Raw genomic sequence first — 18927 nt, 5'->3', positions numbered from 1 at the left:
TTTTTATCTTTTTTTTCTGCTTGTGAAGAGGTACAAATTCTTGATTGGTTAAGCACTGCTATTTCAACTGTAGAAGATGATAAAAATACTAATACGCTTACAGAAAATAAAACATAAAGGGGGGATTAAATGTGACTGAGTTTAGGGTTTGACATAATTTTTCCTTTCTAATATTTTCTAACTGGTGGACTGACCTTCCAAACAGTAAATTCTTAGCTTAAGGAACTGTGAGGGCAGGCATTTCCCATGTCTTGATAACCCATCATTTTTGACCCACTGATTTTGCTCTGGTTTAGCAGAGCACAAGTATTCTCCAGTCTGCAGTTGACTTTTAAATTCTTGTGGTAGGGTTGGCTACCTGCTACAGTCCAATCAAGGGGGAATTGTCTCCTGACATTGAAGTACAGGGAGTGAAGATAGCATGAGGCTGACTTTGCAAATACACATTAAAAAAAAAAATCCCACTTATCCTAGCAGTCATCTGGTTGTGTTTCTTAATTCACCTCAGTTGTGGGAGCTTCAAGAAGTCTATAACTACACATGTTCATCATTTTAAAAATGGCATTTAATCCCTCCATCCCCCCCTCAACAAATGAGTATTTTTGTTACATAGAAATCTACGGATAACATTGAGTCTAGAATCAGAATATTTCCTTAATTGATGGCAAAGCAGTTTGGGGGAAAAGGTATTGTTTTCATGGGAAACTGGATTGCAATGGTTGGGTTGCCAGGTCTTGTGCCTCAAAGCTTATTTAACCTGTATATCAATTAAATGATAGTACTTGGGAGACCAGACCCTCCTGAGCATGCACCCTTTCAGTTTTATGTCCCTGCCACCATCCCGGAGACCTGAGCTACCACGAGCTCTTCCAGAACTTTGGTTTTCTGGGACCTGAACTTGTGGATTAAGGCAGAAAAAAAAAAGCAAAACATGCTTGAACAGTGAGGAACTTCTCATTAAGGATGTTCCTACTGTTAGATCCTGTTTTACTGGAAACTCTTCTCATTAGCCTATGCTGCTGCTAAGTCACTTCAGTCGTCTCTGACTCTGTGTGGCCCCATAGATGGCAGCCCACCAGGCTCCACCGTCCCTGGGATTCTCCAGGCAAGAACTCTGGAGTGGGTTGCCATTTCCTTCTCCAGTGCATGAAAGAGAAAAGTGAAAGTGAAGTCGCTCAGTCATGTCCGACTCTTCACGACCCCATGGATGGCAGCGCACTAGGCTCCTCCGTCCATGGGATTTTCTAGGCAAGAGTACTGGAGTGGGGTGCCATTGCCTTATCCACAGTGCTTAAATTTTAGCATCACACAATTCTCTTCCAATATCTGGAAACTTGAGCTTTGGGGAATCAAATTGCCTGGTACCTCTTGGTGGTTAGAAAACTTGTTATTCCATGAAGGATCTGCAAAAGCAAAGGAATAAACGTGATGGGATAAATTAGTTTAATTCTAATAAGTTACTCTCATCCTCCAACAGAAGTGAATGTGCATGCTCTAGCTCTTGAAGCTCATACTGGGAAAAGCCAGGTGATTTACTTCATTGTCTTTTGCAGGATTGGTGTTAAATTGGTTATCTGTGAAGAACTGAATTTTTTTTTTCCCCCTACAGATGTCTTAGTGTGGAGGGGAGGGCTGGGAAAGGAGAGTACTCTCAAATGCCAGTTAAAAAGACTAATTCTGATTTGTCAGAAATGTCCCTGACCAGGTACCTTTGGCTCTGAAAGCAGCTGTAATATAGCTTCTTGCTTGGCCAAGCTGATGAGAATCTGAGCCTACATTCCTACTGTTGAGAGCTAAGACATTGGTATCTGCCCCCGAAGTATTCTTTATTTTCTCATATGTTCTTAGAACACAGGAGAAATATGTATAGCATATTATATATATATATATATATATATATATATATATATATATATATATATATATAGGTAGGTAGAAAATAGCATATATATATATATATATATATATGCTCCCTATTTTCTACCTACCTGGGTTTTACTCATTTGAAATTCTTGAAACAAGAAAGTAAGTTGCCCTTGAGCATTACTGCCCAGAACAGCACAATGTGACTAAGGTGACTGATGCCCGGCCGTCATCATGGGGAGCCTTAAGGTAGGTTGTAGTTTTCAACTGGAAAGGGAGATAACTGGCCAGTGCCTTCACAACCATCCTAGGACACAGCAGGTTGAGGATTAGAGAACTGTCCAAGGCCACATGGCCAGGAATTTTTAACAAGGTTCAGCTTCTGACATATCAGATATAAAGCTTTGTGATATCATGAAGTTTTGTCTAACATGTAACTGTAACTTTTAAAGACTCAAATCATTGAAATTAGTCTATAAGCTCTTAACAGGAGAATGTCTCCTAAGCCTGTTAGTATTTTGAGCTTTGGCCACTAGATGGTGCTTTTAGAAAAAACATCTTTTTAAGTTTCAGGAGAAACAGCTTACTGTGAGGGAATGAGCAATTTAAGGCCTCACCTCTTGTTTCTAAACATCAGCATCATGTGCAGCTACGAGTTCACATCACTTAAGCCATGGGAGGCCTGTGCACGTGGGACTGATGGGAAATTACCAAGATCTGCCATGTTGGGACTTAGATGTGGCTAAGTATGTCTCAACAACAAAAACATTCTAAAAATTAAAGATCCTAATATTCGGTTAAGTTGTTTGGTCCTGCACTTAAATGTGGTAAAGCTAGGAACAAGGAGTTAAAATGACAGCTTCTCCTCACCGTATTAAGTTTACAGACCCTCCTCTATTTATAACAGAGTTACATCTTGATAAACTCATAAGTTGAAAATATCCTTAAATCAAAATGCATTTAGTGCACCTAATCTGCTAAACACCATAGCTTATGAACGTAGTCCACCTCAAGTACTCAATATAGTTAACATTAACCTCCAGTTGGGCTGAATCCATTTAACACAAAGCCTGTTCTACAACACAGGAATCACATATCCTATGGAATTTGTTGAATCCTGTGCTTAAGTGGAAAACAATGGTTGTAAGTCTTATCAGCTGTTTCCTTTCATGAGTAGCATGGCTGACTAGGAGCTGCAGCTTGCTACTGCTGCTGCTAAGTTGCTTCAGTCATGTCTGACTCTGTGCGACCCCATAGATGGCAGCCCAACAGACTCCTCTGTCCCTGGGATTCTCCAGGCAAGAGTCCTGGAGTGGGTTGCCATTTCCTCCTCCAATGTGAAAATGAAAAGTGAAAGTGAAGTCGCTCAGTCGTGTCCGACTCTTAGCGACCCCATGGACTGCAGCCCACCAGGCTCCTCCATCCATGGGATTTTTCAGGCAAGAGTACTGGAGTGGGGTGCCATTGCCTGCTGCTACTGCCCAGCAAAATGAGTATCCGTACTGCATATGGCTAGCCCAAGACAAGATCCAAATCCAGAACTACAGTTTCTTCTTAATGTGTATCACACCATCACGAAGTCAAATCATATTAAGTCAGGGACCTTCTGCAGTGGTTTGCATGATGTAATTCCCATGTGTAGTACAGAGACATACCTCTCTGTGCCACCTCTGGATCATTGAACAGCTGTTGTAAGAGGTAACCAAGAACATCTTACCAGATAAGTTTAAAGACCGCACACAACTCTAGGAGGCTGAACCTCTCCATTTCTCTCAACTCATAAAGTATGAGTTTCATAGCAGATCCAATGTCAAACTTTTGACCTTACTATATTACACAACAGTAGGCCAGTGGACTTGAAAACTACTGAAAAGCAATCAGGAGGGTGTTTTCCTTTTCAGAATACTATTATCTCTTGCAGTTTAGCCCAGAAAGGGCTTACCTCTTACTCCCAGAGTTTGCTGTATGAGGTATTCAGAGACATGCAATTCATAGTGTGTGGCTACATCCCCAGTGCCTAATGTTGGCCTAGTGTAGTATAAAAGTATTTGGGGAGAGGAAAGAGTGGCAAGACGGATGGATATAAAGAAAGAGCAAGGAGAGCTAGAGCTACACCTCTTCAACGTTCTAAAAGCCCTGTGCAGGGCATGGTTAAGCAGAGTTTGTAGAACACTATTCTGTATCCTCCCCCCGTCATACACACACAAAAATTTTTTTTGGACAGGAACCAACCTTAAAGTAATAGCTTCATGCCTCTTGGTCCCATAATTTGCCAAGAAAAAAGCTTTTCTTTGGTGCCAAGCAAGTTTCCGTAGTGGACTGACAGGCCGTTTCAGCTCACAGTACTGCAAATAACTGATCTGAGGAAGACATGAAATCTTCATCTGTACCTCCTACGATGTTCCACTAATAACCAAAAGATCTCATTTATTTACAGCTACCTGTCAGAATAGGAAGGTTGGAAAAGGAGGTGAGCAGATGCCCAGGCTTGCAATTAGTCTTTTCATATGAACACATTCAGCCCTGAGGGTGCTGCATGTTGGCTAGAGACTGGTCTGAAAGTTACGTGGCATCAGTCACAAGGACTAAACACCACAGTCTTAAGGATTCAAATGCAAGGATCTTCAAAGTGAGCCATATTGCCAACAGTCTCCACGGTGGAAAGATGGCAGTCATCTGCAAAGCAAAAGGTTTTGCATAGAACTGTCATTTAGGTACAGTGAAAATTATTTCCTTAGTTTTTCAGATGTCCAGAACTGTCTACTCATACGGGACAATGATAAGCAGAAAAGTCAGAATAACTAAGAAGGAAGTTTAGGTACAGTTGATGGGAAAAAGTACAGTTGAACATACTGATATGATGACCTAATTTTCTCACTCAGCTCAGTGCATACTAATTCAGAAGATCAGGTTTCTCCTTTATACATGTTCTGTGCCAATCTCAAAGAGATCATCTAGGATACACTTTCAGCATAAGGCAAGAGTCTGTAGCTGAAGCAAGGTTTGGTTTTTTTTTTTTAAGACTATGAAAAAAAGCCTGTTATCAATCAAAATAGGTTCAGCTGGTTCAGTTCTCCCTGCTTTTCAACAATCTAGCTTGGGACAAGCGAATAATGTTTATTTTTCATCTCTCTTAGTTGGTCAGCCAAGAGAACTTGAGAACCTACCAGTTTTATCAACACTTGAGAAAAAGAACCACCTGAAGTAAAATGGAGGTTAGCTGTGTGCTTGACCTGTGCTGTCCATTACCCACTCTCTGGATAACTGAACAGAAACCAGCCTGGATGGAACAACAGTTCCCTCACCCCTCCCACAAAGATGTCACCATTACACTTCTCTAGACTGAGGCCTAAAAGGGGAACAGCAGTAATAGATTACACATTTCTCTAGTTAAGGACAAAAATACTGCCTAATTTGAGTTTTAAATATTGCTCAAAAAATGTCTTTACAATCTGACACACAATTTGTTTTCAAAATGAGCGATAGGGTAAAGTTGATATTAAAATACTAAAAGGAGCTTAAAAATAAATCCAATTATTGTGCTTAGTAATCACAGTGGTTTCACACAATAGGATGTCTGTGTTCAACTTACAAGACTGATAGTATGTCATGCTGTAGCATCAGTTAATGAGTTGATACCCACCCATCCATCCATCAAATCTGATCACATCTTAGCAGATTTCTATCCTTGCAGATTATAGTGTAATATGGAGGGGACGGCTCTCAACTCATATTTTAACTATTTAATGGCTCAGATGAACTTGATTTTAATAACATTTAATAACAGTGTCTAAGTAAAGGAAGCCTCTCGCCAGTATGCTTATCCAATTAGACTAAATAACCTCTTTCCAGGAATCAAATGATTCAAGAGGCAGGCACTGTTGCTTCATCATTTCACCTTTCAACCAAAGCATATGTTTACCATTCTTAAATAAAGGGGGGAACTCTCTTGCCACCAATATCCATCTGCTGCTGCTGCTGCTAAGTCACTTCAGTCGTGTCCGACTCCGTGTGACCCCATAGACGGCAGCACATCAGGCTCTGCCATCACTGGGATTCTCCAGTCAAGAACACTGGAGTGGGTTGCCATTTCCTTCTCCAACTGCTATGGGGCTAAAAAATGATGGAAATAAGCAAAAACTATTGATAAGAAATGTAAAGTTAGCAAATTGCATGTTCATGCATAAAATAGAAATGAATTTGGAAATTGCACCTTGACTACAAAAATTGCCCCTAAGAGGTGACTGCTAACAAAATAACCTACCCCTGAATCCAGCCCATCACAAATGAGTCAGCATTAGAAATCACTGACTCAACAGCCAGAAGTGTGTGTTTGCATGTGGGTGTACTTTAAGTGATTTTCAGCATTTTTTTTTCCTCCTTTGGCAAACAGAGTGGAGAAAGCCACCTGGCTGACTGGCAAATATGGATGAGAACCATTGTTAACAACGCTCCTGTTGTCTGGGACAGGATATGTACTTGGGGGTTTGTTTCCATGGTCCAGGACACAAAAACTCTGGACATGTGGTAAAGAAGAGCTTCACAATAAATAAAAAGGCAAGGATGGGCCAGAAAGTTATTTTAACATACCTTTAAATATAAATTGAGTCCCAGAGGCAGGAAAATCACCTACCCAACACTGGCACATTTTAAACATGATTAAGACTTGCAGGTCAAAATCCCAGTGACAGCACCGGGATTTGTTGCTGTATTTGAGATGAGGAGAGCATCTTAAACACAATTCTATGGCTTAAATGTCACTTAACTTTCTCCTTGAGCTTAAAATTGGCATAATTTTGATACCAAAACTAAGTCTGAATAACCTTTACATGAAAACAAACTGGCTAAGTAGAAAAAAAATTTTTTTTTCCAAAACAGAATCCCAAACCCCAAAAACTTATATATAGGATGCAGGTAACAGAAAGAGTCAAATAAAACAACAGTGGTTCCTGAATTTAAAGGAAGGATGCCCACTTCTCTCTCTCAAGAAGCAGTCGATCAGCTGAAAAATAAAAATATTGTATCAATAGAACACTCCAAATTTAAAACTTGCAGCCATCTTTGTTCATGCAATATCAAATGTTTAGAAAAATACTCCAAACTTCAAAACAACCCATCAAGCTACCAAGAGGAAGGAGAACTGTTGCCCCAATCTTATGACCTGTTGGATGGTTGAGGGTCCTGATGGGACTGTTCAGAAGGTCTCTCATGGGACAGAGGTCTGGAGTTTACATGAGATCAAGTTTGTGGACCCTCAGACTAGGGTCCATGCTATCTTCAGTCCATGAGTTCTTGGGTCAGCAGCTTCAAGAACGTGACAGCTAAGCAAGATCCCAACACATGGCTACTTTGGGTTTTGGCCCAAGTTCTCTGTTTCACTCAATTTCCTTTTAAGGAGTATTATTAAGTATTACTGTTTTTGGTGACGATAAGTCATTTTAGTAACCACTACGGGCAGTGGTTTGTAAACAGACATTGACAAATAGAAACAGCAGTGCAATATTTGACCCAGACTTTAAAAGAACAGGAGGCGATGGTGGAAATGAGGTAACTCTTCCCCAACACGTGTGAACAGACAGCTCCTGCTCTTCTAATGCTCTATGTCCATTAGGAGAGAGTGGGGCTTGTCAACAGGATGGTTACATAAAGAAGAAGCTACAGAAGAGAAAAAAGAAAGGTTCAGATTCAAAGTTGATTCTTAAAAGGCTTTTTTTAAAAAAAAAAAAAAAAGAGCTTCTCTACAACAAACTGAAAGAACAGTGGTGTGTCAGTAAAGGGATGATCAGTCGAGGTGGGAGCAACAGCAGCAGAGCTGGCACCAGAGGCCGAGGAAGAAGAGGCTGCTTCGGCTGGGGCAGTGGGGTGCTCATCAGGGTAGAAGGGGACAGAAATGGGGGACAAAGGGTGGCAGAGACAGTGTATGAAGTACAGAACACCACGTGGCAAGCGTCTTGGAGGAGCTGGTGCTGCCCAGATGGTAGCATTTGAAGTCCAGACAAAGCAGGAAAGCATGAGACACTTCCATCCCTATTTCTTTTATCCAGTGTTATAAACACGTGTACATTTGTATATCAAACAGTGACTAAAAAGAACTCACAAAAGGGCACACAATGTTTGGGTAAAAATATATTTTCCCCCACTTTATGTTCTTGGCACTAGTGATATGCATAGATTACCTGTCCACCACGCTCCTACCTCCACAGACACCAAATGACTAAGCAAGTTTGCTACGGGATTACTTTCATACTTGAAAAAAATGATATGCTTCACACCAATACAGTTGTTTTAGTTTTTTAAAAAAGACAAGTGTCTAACATGCAGTTTACATATATGACAATTCTGCATTAACACCGAAAGGAGATTACACAACAGTTTTAAAAACACACTGGTTATTTTCCAACAGCAAAATGACAATGATCTACAACTACAGTTTAAGGCATATCAGCATATTTTAAAATTAAGGAATAGACAAAGTTCTAATGCTGTTCACAGCTTAATCTTCCATTTATTTAAAAAATTCCCTTCATACCTACATACAATCTAGACTTTGTACGTCATCAATTCCCCCTAAAGAGTCATCACATATGTATCCTGTCAATGGAACCAAGACTTCTGGAAGTTGAGACTTGACAACTTCAGACACTTGTGAATGGCAAAGCAAAGGGATCTCAATGCACAGTTTTGGTAGGACCACACAGAGACAGTATGAAATGAGTTGGTAACAGCTGAAAACCTGATTCAACAGTCTGTATTATGAAACACTGATGGATATGTCAAGAAAGTGAGGAAACCAAGTCTGTTTGTTTGAGGTGCACAAGATATGAGGTGTTATTGCTGGTGAGATCACAAAGCAGAGAAGGAAGATGAGTAACCTGTGCCCAGCATTATGTTAAATGTTCCCCTGGTTGAGGTGTCCTTTCTGGACAAAACCTTCACCAATTAATAAAGAGCCTAAGCTGGGAAAAGCTAGTCTCTCAACTGCCCATAAATTCTCATAAGTGCTTTTCCATCACATCCTTTTGAAACCGTTATAGGTATCTAAAGTCCAGAAGAAGCAAAAGCATGGTCATAATGGTTGAACAAAAGATCTGGGGAAGGGCCGGCAAGAGCTGTCTTGGCGGGTTAAAAAAAAAAAAAAAAGTGATCCTTGGTAGTAGTTAGCACAAGGGAGAGATCAGTAAACCAGGATCACCAAAACACTAAGCAGTCATAAAGGCAGTGTAACATGAAAAAAACTTTCTCTTGTTTTCCTCTAGTGGAAAGTAGTAGTTTCTCATTCTAGCTTTACTTACACAGTCAGAACCAAGGACCCTCTGGGACTTCCCTGGGGGTCCAGTTGTTAAGACTTCACGCTCTCATTGCTGAGGACTCAGGTTCAATCCCTGGTCAGAGAACTAAAGTCCTACAGATCACATGGCACAACCAAAAATAACAAAAAAAAAGAACCAAGGACCTTCTATAATATCCAAAGAACCCACAATGCTATGTAGAACACAGACTGGGACTGATAATTTCTGACTTCCACACTGACACCAAGGAAAAGTCAAATCTCTGTGTTTCTTGTGAAAAAGAGATAAATGTGAGCCATTTAAAATATAGTTTTCTTTCTTTATAAAAAAAAAGAAAACAAAGGATACTCAAACCAATACCTCCCTACCCCCATCCAGGAAAGAAAAACAGAAATAATTCCACCTATCCCATTTGTTTCTTTAAAAAGCCAAAAAGATCTCAAAGGTTGCTTACTACTGTACTTACATGCAAAGGCGAAAGCACATCCAATTAGATTTGAGGGTATCACTTACTCCGTGCAGAGCCAAGGACTACTGTGAAAAAAGGCACAGATACAGAAAGAAAGAGAGGGCAGCAATAACAAACCAAACAGGGCCAGGGAACAGGGGCAGAAAAAAGTTGAGAAGCAATGCAGTTTAAAAAAAAAAAAAGCTTTTATACGTTTCTTTTGACTTTTTATTCCCTGACTCCCCATGATTTGTTTTTCTGTGAAAAATTTAATGGGGGGAAAAAATCAATCAACAATCTTGGAATCAAAAAGTCAGCTGGATGCCTTTCGCGGTTGGGCTCACTTTAAAAAGGCTTTAGCGATGCATGTAAAATGGTCATTTTCAAGGGACGCATTCTTAGGATTTAGAAGTGTATTTCCTGTTACGAGGCACAAAAATGCGCACACAAGCAATGGTTGGAACAAGCATACAGCACTAGTATTCAAGCTTCTGTCTGGTGCACAGCGTCTGAGCAAATTCAGCCCACGGTTAGAATCAGCATGCCACCTGATGTTTGGCTGCTGCACAGCTAGCTTCAGACTAGAATCATTCAAAAACAAAAGCAGAAACACTGATCCAGGAGCTTCTAAAGCCTGTCTTTACACCTCTATTGCTGCTTCTGGTTTGCAGTTTCTATCCCAGCTTAGTTTGAGCTTCCATGAAAACTGATTCCTTGCTTTGCCTAATTAAGCCTCTAAGAGTGTCGTTGAGGATAAAGAGAAGGTTGAAAATTTACTGAAATCAACTAGAGACTATTTAAATTAAAAAAACAACAACAAAAGTGTGTATGTGTGTTCTATTTACTTAATGTATGACTTAATGAAGACCCTTCTCCAGGGGATCTTCCCCAACCCAGGGATTGAACTTGGGTCTCCTGCATTACAGGTCATTTACCATCTGAGCCACTAGGGAAGCCCATCTAATGGATGACTAGGGAGGGCCAAAAGGAAAACGCAGGGGTGAAGGGTCAGATTCATAAGAAAGGTTATTCTTTCAAGTAAGAAGTAGGAGACTATGGAGTCAGAGAGAAGCTGGGAGTGTTTTGTTTTTATGGGGGGGAGGGGGGATAACTAAGAAACTGAAAGGATAAGCCTCAAGAATGAAAAGTATAGAAAAGAAATTAGGTATGCTCCTTTCCATACAAATCTGGCATATGTAGTCTATGTCCTGAAAGGTGACTAATTCCTAATTCTTGTTGATGGGGCAATGGGTCTTAAACATAGAGGGCATGTTGAGTGAGTCTTGGTGAGGCCATTCCTTCAAGACAACTGGATTTGAAAGACTAGATGTTCTATTCCTTCATCCCTCTTTTGGCCAAATATCAAAATATGCCAGGAAATTGGGATGTGAAGTTGGATTTCTGCTTTTTTGACTCGTGGGTTTGTGTTATGTCCCTTCTCATTTCTATCTTAAAATGACAAAGTCTCCTCAAACTTGTGCTGGATGATGATACAGTTTATAACAAATTTTCTATTTTAAATATTTCTGGAAAATTTCTCCTTGGAATTATTGAAAAATGTTACTCGAAGCACTGACACCCTGGAGTCAGTCATTAGGCCCTCACCCTACTGAGAGCAGATTTAGGTGCGTTTATGAAAAGACGGGGTATTGTTAGTAGCAAACAGGTTGCAAAAAGCCCATTAATCTTAGTAGAAGACTCTTCTACTAAGAACGTTGTACGATCAGCCTTGGAAAGGGCTATCGGTGAGAGGGCCAAGGCTGCCCTGAAACAAGTAAATAGAATCAGTGTTCTCTTATTACAGTCCAGCTTGGCTAGGACTTAAGATAGGGGTTCAGACATGTTTTTAAAGCCATAAGAGGAGACAAACCAGTCTGAACAGATCCACAATCCAGGCCAAATAATGTTATTAAAGTAATAAAAATCCACGCAAGGGTAAAAGTCAGGTAAAGCTTACCTACCGTTCTGCCTACATACAAAGCTACCTTGGTTTGGGGCAGGTGAGGAGAAGAATCAGAAAGTGTTCAGAGCCTTTCCATCATGGAGATGAATAATCAAGAAAAGCAAGTTGTCAGGGCTATTCAGGTTTACAGTTCAGCTGCTGAGGTGGTGAGAAGTTTTCCTGTCAGACATACACGGAGGAATTTAGCCTCCTTCCCTTGGTCCCAAGCAACACACAAGTCACAGGACAGGCATGCTTGCCGCCGCCACTCTGAACAGGCATAAACAGCAAGTCATTTGCGTTTCCAGAAACAAAGTCCCACTGCACATAGCTTTTGCTGTGACTCCCTTGTTCTATCATTTTCCACCACCCAACAACATTCAGCAAAATGAGTTAATAGTTATATGGTGTCTGGGGAAGGGGAAAAAAATTAAAACAAAATAAAAGGACACAGATGGCAGAGATACAATATTACTGCAAAAGCAGGTGAATGCGGACCATCCTTGGCTTGCCAGGCTTTATGTGAAGCTTGCACTGCAAGTTAAAAAACAAAACAAAAAAGTTAGAAATAATAATAAATTAAAAGAAGGAAAATTAGGAGCGCCAGCACCAGCATTCGGTGATGGTGAATGCTCATGCAATGATTATGGAATCGACAGAAATTAAAACCAAAAATTTGAGTAAGCTATATACTACATGACAAGCAAAAGCAAAATTTTAATACTGAATTAAAGAACACATGGTTAGTTTCCATTTGCAGGTCATTCGGAATTCACGAGTGACTTCTTGAAACCATTACATGTTCTACTGAAAAGATTTGTGGTTTGATTTTTCATTTTCTCAAATAACACAAAACCAGGATCTATTAGATTTGGGCATCACAGCAGTACTGAACAGGAGCTGAAAATTCCATTTCTGAGCTTCTAGAGTCAGAGAATAAATAAATATACAATAAACATCTTCAAACAAATAGTTTGGCAGTTGGAATATAGTGGATGGAGGACATGCTACTGATCTATTTGGGAGGGGAAAAAAAAGGACAATCATTATATGGTTATAGCTATAGCAATGCCAGGAGCCTTCCCCCTCTTAGGTATAAAGCAACGCCAAGTTCAAGATCCACAGATGTCTAATTTTAGGCAAATCCAAAACATGCAACTTCATTCCTTAGCAAGAATCAAAATATGTTTTAAAAAAGAAAAAAAAATGAGTGGATGATTCTGTGAACTGTCATTATCAGATGCCAGGTATAGTTTTAAAATGAGATTTTAAAACTTTCTTTTTGGAATGGATGCGTCTTTAAACCCCCAAACTGCCGGCTGGCAAAGTTTTCAGAAAAGATGAACACTGTCTACTGAACAACTTACCCTCGGGCACTCCCACCACTGAGGTGTAGCCGCGAGCAAGGAAAGTGACTTGGTGGCAGGAGGTGGGGTCCAGTTAAAGGCAGTACCAGGGTTAGTGCTACCTTGTCTATAATCTTAGGACATGTTATATGCTCTCATGCCACTACAGGTCAAGGAGAAAGTACAAGGCCTTACCTATGTTAAAGAGGGAGCGTGTCATTAGAATAGAAAAAAAACAAAGAATTTCAAACTATTAGAAAAACTTAGTTAAGCTCTGAGGTGGAAGCATAGCAGGTGAATAAACACGCATCTCTTTTTAAATTTTCTCCCTTGAACAGCTCCCATGCTCCTCCTCCAGCTACACAAGGAGGAAAGAGCCTCCCATGTATTTTCAAAGTACTGTTCTCGTTACCCTGGTCACTGTCTGTCTGTGGTCCTCTCTAACCAAAACTCTCCACTGGCAGTAACAGAAGTGATTTTTTTTTTTTTTTCACTTTTCCACTTCTGGCCTCCAACTGGCAATTGCTTTCACTGTTCAAATGGGAAAGTGAGCTTAAGTGCCTTTAAGAAGTTACCAAAAAGTTCGTGCTGTTGTCAAGCACAAAATCTGGTGACTCTTGTGCACCAAAATTAAGTCTAACTCCATTAATAATAACTGAGAATGTATAAATAAGGCTAAAATAGAGTTCACACACACTTCACATAAACTTGAAAAGCATTCTACATCGCTAAGGCCCAAGGCTGGGAAAAAAATAACCTAAAACGTTCTAAAGGATAAGAGAAACCTCCTTACACGGAGAAGTCTGTTATTAGAGAGACTGTTGAAAATGGAGGCACGATGCTGATCAGCTCTTGGAATATTTATTGCTTAAAGGCACATCCAGTATAAATGAGATATCCTTGGAACATTGCTGGTCTTTTATAAACATGTTTAGTCCTAAAACGTGTACCTTTATGCACTTTGTGCTTCAGGGTAAGAAAACTTGACTTTGGGTTTCCTAAACCATGACTCAGCAGCTTTTTTCTATTTCATTCATGCCTATAGATGTGTACACACACACATACCCACACAAAACCTATTTTTATCCTGGGTTGGTTTGGATCAACAAGGGTATGATGCCAAATGGCTTTTGTTGTGTCTTCCCTAAAGGAATCACTAGTCTCTGACTCTGCATGGGGATCGTCACCATTAGTGACCAACACTGCCCCCAACGTGTAGAGCTACTACAAAGCGTGTTCTTCAACTGGATTGTAATCTAGGCAGCTGTCACTCAGAATTAATCCAGCATGACTCAATTTTCAGCCCTTGGAGTCCTTCGATCACTTGGGTCTGTACCAACCCCATTTAACACCACAGCTCACCTACACTGACTACCTTCTATTGCTTAGAAAATCTGCTTGCTCCTGTGCTCCCTTCACACATTGCTTGCTGGCTCAGCGCTTGGAAAGTCAAGGTCTGCAGAGAAGAACTGCAAACTCTCTCTGCACGTCACTGGAGCAGCGCATGCTGGTCTCTACCACAGACCACATAACTCTATTCCTTGCGGGGGCAGGTCTGCACATTGACGGAGATGAAGTGAACACCTCACTACTGTGCTCACTGTCCACTGATCAGACTTGATGACCACGCAGGCTCCCGCGTGTCTGCCGTATTACGTCTAAGAACGTAATTTTCTGCCTGCTCCAGTACCAACATTTTTAGTGTTTACTTAGTTGTCAGCCTCTCCCCTGGCACCTTAGGATCTGAGGGTGGAGAGCAAGAATCCTGAAACATGCTCTGACTTATCTCCTCGCTGCCCTCAGAGGGTCACATATTAAACAAAGAGGGTGGCACCCATGGGCTCACCACCTGGCTGCCGCTAAGGTTTTCTTCTCAGGTAACGTACTGACCTCTGTGCTTACTGTCAGACCAACAGTAATTGTCGTAAAATGGCACCCTCGAGCCTTTCAGGTGATTTGCCACAAAGTGTCAAATGACAGAATTTCAAGGCAGGCCCAAATCTCCCACTGGCTTCAGGCCACTGCTGTTGGAATGTCATAGGGAGTGACAACTCGAGCAGAGTCTGACCCCCTGGCCCATTAAATCAAGGCTATATTAAAAAAAAAATTTCTTTGTGTGTGTGGATACAGGTATGTCTTGAGAGCTGGTGGAAGTGTTTTAATAGGATGGGCATTTTGATTTCATTTTCACAATAAAACAATTCATCATCTTGTTCAGAGGAAAACTAGAGGCCACTGGCAGTTCTTCTGAATCTTTCATTTTGGGAACAAGACGGTCAATGACTGGCTTCTCAAGCCTTACAAGAGAGAATAGAAAAATAATTCTAACAATCATAATTTTAGGATGCTCTTTCATCAAGAGCCAGGAGGATTGTCTCCAGAGAGTAGTGAAGAGAAATACACTGTCTTCTCGAGAGTCCTAGTGTCGGTTCAGAGATGCTACTGGAGACGACAGCTGGCTCCAGTCCTGCTTGCTTGATCGTGTGGTCAAGTTTTAGACATGAGTGTTTGTGTACCCTTTAGAAATACTTTAAAAACCTTTATCGTCTCCCCTGCACTGTAGAGAAAATACTCGCTTTTATCTTTCTGGTAACAGACCAGTTTCCAGTCTGCAAATGGGAAAAGTAGAGACATGCAAGAGGAATAAACTGTTAGAGACCCCGCTGTGTGGGGGCGACACCCGCTTACTTTTTCTTATCCTTGTCTTTCTTGGTTTGCTGGGCCCCAGACTGTTGGGCCTGGGATTGGAGCAACTGGGCGGCTGCCTTCTTCTTCTGGAAATTGTTCACCTCCTCCTCCAGCTCCTTCTTCTTGTCTTCCACCTTCTTCTTCTCTTCTTGGTGTGTCCGCTTGAGGAGGTCGAATTTCTCGTGGAGCTGAAAAGGAGAGGAGGAGAACAAGCTTGAGGGAGGGATGCTGGCTGGTCTAAGGCTGCTTGTGTCTGTTCAGAAATACACATGTGGTGCTGCCTGCGGTCCAGTTCCCAGAGGGGATCTGGATCTAGGGCTGAGCCAGGCAGAGGTGTGAAGAGCATCCTGTGGAGCCCTGTGCTCTATTGAGACTTGGATCCCTTAGGACTAAGAGAAATCTCCGTGCAGTTTTTCGGATAATAAAATACATATTCATTGTAAGAAGCATAAAGAAGAAAATGAAAATCATCCATGCTCCTGGTAAGAAACTCACCTAACGGTAAGAGTAGTTCTTTTCAAAATAAATAATACATGTTTACTTGGAGACTTACATAATGACTACAGATAGACGTACACATACTATGCAAATAAAAAGAGCATGTAGAAAAGAAAAAGAGCATGTAGAGAAATTTCTGAACCTTGACAAACTAAATTTAGAAAAATATCACAATGCAGAAACAAAAACAGGGGGAGAGGGAAGAAGCGCGGATGGGGAGGCAGGAAGAGAAAGGGAAGGAGCAACGGAGGGAAACGTCCTGACTGAATGATTCTAGATTTTTTACCCAGCATTCACTTGATACTTAGAGGCAACAGCAAATAAGACTCAACTTTCCTTTCTCTGCAGCAAAACTATGTTGCGTACTTAGCTATTTAAGTAAACTCTAGATTTTTCATTATCTACTATCAAGGCAAACCTATGTCTTTCTCTCAGTGGGATAAGTGTTACTCAGAAATCCACGGGGCCCGATTCCAATTGATGTCCATGCAAAAAGACTCATAAATTTTAATGTATCTCAGTTTATCTTTTAACAGGAGAAAATGAGTAATATTCATTAAACTATATCAGCTAAAGAATTGGGTCATTTTAAAACCCGAGGAGAATTGATTCCTTCATTGTGAACTCTGTGAAAACTCTTACTGTAATGAAAATATTACTTAAGATGAAAACAAATTACTACTCATCACCATGTGAAATAATCCGTATATCTGAAAATGTTTACTGTGATTTATTTTATAATATACTATCCAGTAGTCATGTATGGATGTGAGAGTTGGACTGTGAAGAGGGCTGAGCACTGAAGAATTGCTGCTTTTGAACTGTGGTGTTGGAGAAGACTCTTGAGAGGCCCTTTGACTGCAAGGAGATCCAACCAGTCCATTCTAAAGAAGATCAGCCCTGGGATTTCTTTGGAAGGAATGATGCTAAAGCTGAAACTCCAGTACTTTGGCCACCTCATGTGACGAGTTGACTCATTGGAAAAGACTCTGATGCTGGGAGGGATTGGGGGCAGGAGGAGAAGTGAACGCCAGAGGATGAGATGGCTGAATGGCATCACTGACTTGATGGGCGTGAGTCTGAGTGAACTCTGGGAGTTGGTGATGGACAGGGAGGCTTGGTGTGCTGTGATTCATGGGGTCACAAAGAGTCGGACACAACTGAGTGACTGAACTGAACTGAAGCACACATTTAGCAGTATATTTAGGGTATTATGTATAAGAAACAAATGCAAATAAAAAGGGTACATTTACATTTAATTAAATGATCTTAAAAGCTTCCACACTACATTAATCTAATGGCAACTAAATTAAGTTCTTGATTTAATTTTAATAATAGGGGCGTATATGTTTATATAATCAAATATATGTTTATCTGTACAGTTTTAGGTATATTTTGTGTGCTTAAACTATTTTAAAGTGGTAATGATTTAGTGTGTATGCTTAATTATTAGAAAGAACTTCCATATCAAAAGTGATAGACCAAAAGCTCTAATTTGTATTTTAAGAAACTTCTCAAAATAAAAGTAATATAATCAATAAATACTGCTTAAAAAATTTTTTTTTAAGAAATAAAAAAGAAATCCAGGAAACAGTTACCCTGGCCTGGAACTATAGGGCTTTGGGATCAGGCCCAGAGATCTAAGATTTAGCTTTAGTCTTGGCTTTGCTACTAAGTTGGTATGTGACTGCATAAACCCCTTAATCTTTAGGACACTCAGTGTTCCCATCCATGAAATAGGAATGAGACTGGCCGTCCTACTCTTCACAGCAGGTTGGTAGGCCACTCCTCTGATAGAATACACGTAGCAAGCGTTTATCTCCTCTGTGCCTCCCCCGGATGCAGGACAGATGGCTCACCTCTTTCTCCGCCTCTTTAAGTTCAGCTTCTTTCTCCTTCACTCTCATGACAAACATCTGTCTCATCTCTTCTTCTTTCTTCTGAAGTTCTCCCAGAAATTCATTCCTTTTTGCTTCATATGTCTCCTGAAGACTACTCAAAAGCCACAAACCAAGGACAGTGTTGTGAAGTTGCATGATAAGAAATTTCAGTTCAGACAATTTCTAACCAACTGCTTCCTCAAAATAGATAAGGCTGCCACTTACCAGGTTCAGGGACACATGAAATGGCACCACCTCTTTTAAATTATGTGAGGGTCAGAAAGACAAGCATACAGGAGCCGGAGATGTGGCAGCAAGCACAGTAAGCGCTAACGTTGATGTTGTTTAGTTGCCACTCTTTTGTGACCCCATGGACTGTGACCCTATAGCCCGCCAGGCTCCTCTCTCCATGGGATTTCCCAGGTAAGAATACTGGAGCGGGTTGCCATCTCCTTCTCCAGGGAATCTTCCCCACTCAGGGATCAAACCCAAGTCTCTTACACTGGACGGTGGATTCTTTACCACTGAGCCACCAGGGAAGCCCCGAGCACTAAGGGGATGTCTCTTACTGCCCAAGCTGTCTGCTGTGTATATTCACCCAGGGCCAGCCTGGGCGGGCCAGTGTCTCCCAAATCAGTACACTGAAGACATGATTAGAATTTTAGAAGGTTAGAGGCGGTGTGGGGAGAGACATGCATTGGCACTGGAGCCAGACAAGAGCCATCAGGGCTGGTTTGAGGTTCCCAGCAGTTTCCTGACTGATCTGAGGAAGAGCACAGCCTCTCAGCTCAATGTTCTCTATATGAATGTGGACACACTGCCTTCCAGGGATATGATTATGGGAGGTGAATGTGGGCAGATGGAGGAAAGCATCTGACATGACATTAGCGCTGGATAAATGTCATCTCCCCCACTCAGCTCCCTCCAACCCCCAGTTCAGAAAACAGACTCAGTGAACCATTTAAATAGACAA

General features: G+C 41.0%; 1 protein-coding gene and 1 long non-coding RNA gene across 12 annotated transcripts in view; both read right to left on the bottom strand.

The window, feature by feature from the left end:
* The window catches only part of SEPTIN11 (septin 11), a 106860-nt gene continuing 87933 nt past the window's right edge, over nt 1-18927 (bottom strand). Inside the window, exons 8-11 of one of the 11 annotated variants that reach the window (XM_069594405.1) lie at nt 17934-18066; nt 15577-15764; nt 9619-9686; nt 6440-7518 (exon numbers count right to left, since the gene is read on the bottom strand). In XM_069594405.1, the coding sequence (XP_069450506.1) occupies nt 9662-9686; nt 15577-15764; nt 17934-18066 (346 nt within the window). In that variant the 3' untranslated portion in view covers nt 6440-7518; nt 9619-9661. Of the gene's footprint in view, nt 1404-6439; nt 7519-7976; nt 12077-15576; nt 15765-17933; nt 18067-18927 lie in introns of those variants that run through there. The other 10 variants (XM_069594406.1, XM_069594408.1, XM_069594409.1 and 7 more) reach the window with 10 other exon arrangements.
* Nucleotides 4149-4392, bottom strand: LOC138442667 (uncharacterized). The gene is made up of 2 exons (XR_011257812.1): nt 4305-4392; nt 4149-4223 (listed from the first exon to the last, which is right to left on the bottom strand). It is a non-coding gene; the product is annotated as an uncharacterized lncRNA (long non-coding RNA).

This window comes from Ovis canadensis, chromosome 6 (genome assembly GCF_042477335.2).
Source record: "Ovis canadensis isolate MfBH-ARS-UI-01 breed Bighorn chromosome 6, ARS-UI_OviCan_v2, whole genome shotgun sequence".
Lineage (NCBI taxonomy): Eukaryota > Metazoa > Chordata > Mammalia > Artiodactyla > Bovidae > Ovis > Ovis canadensis.
This window is presented reverse-complemented; position numbering and strand designations above follow the sequence as displayed.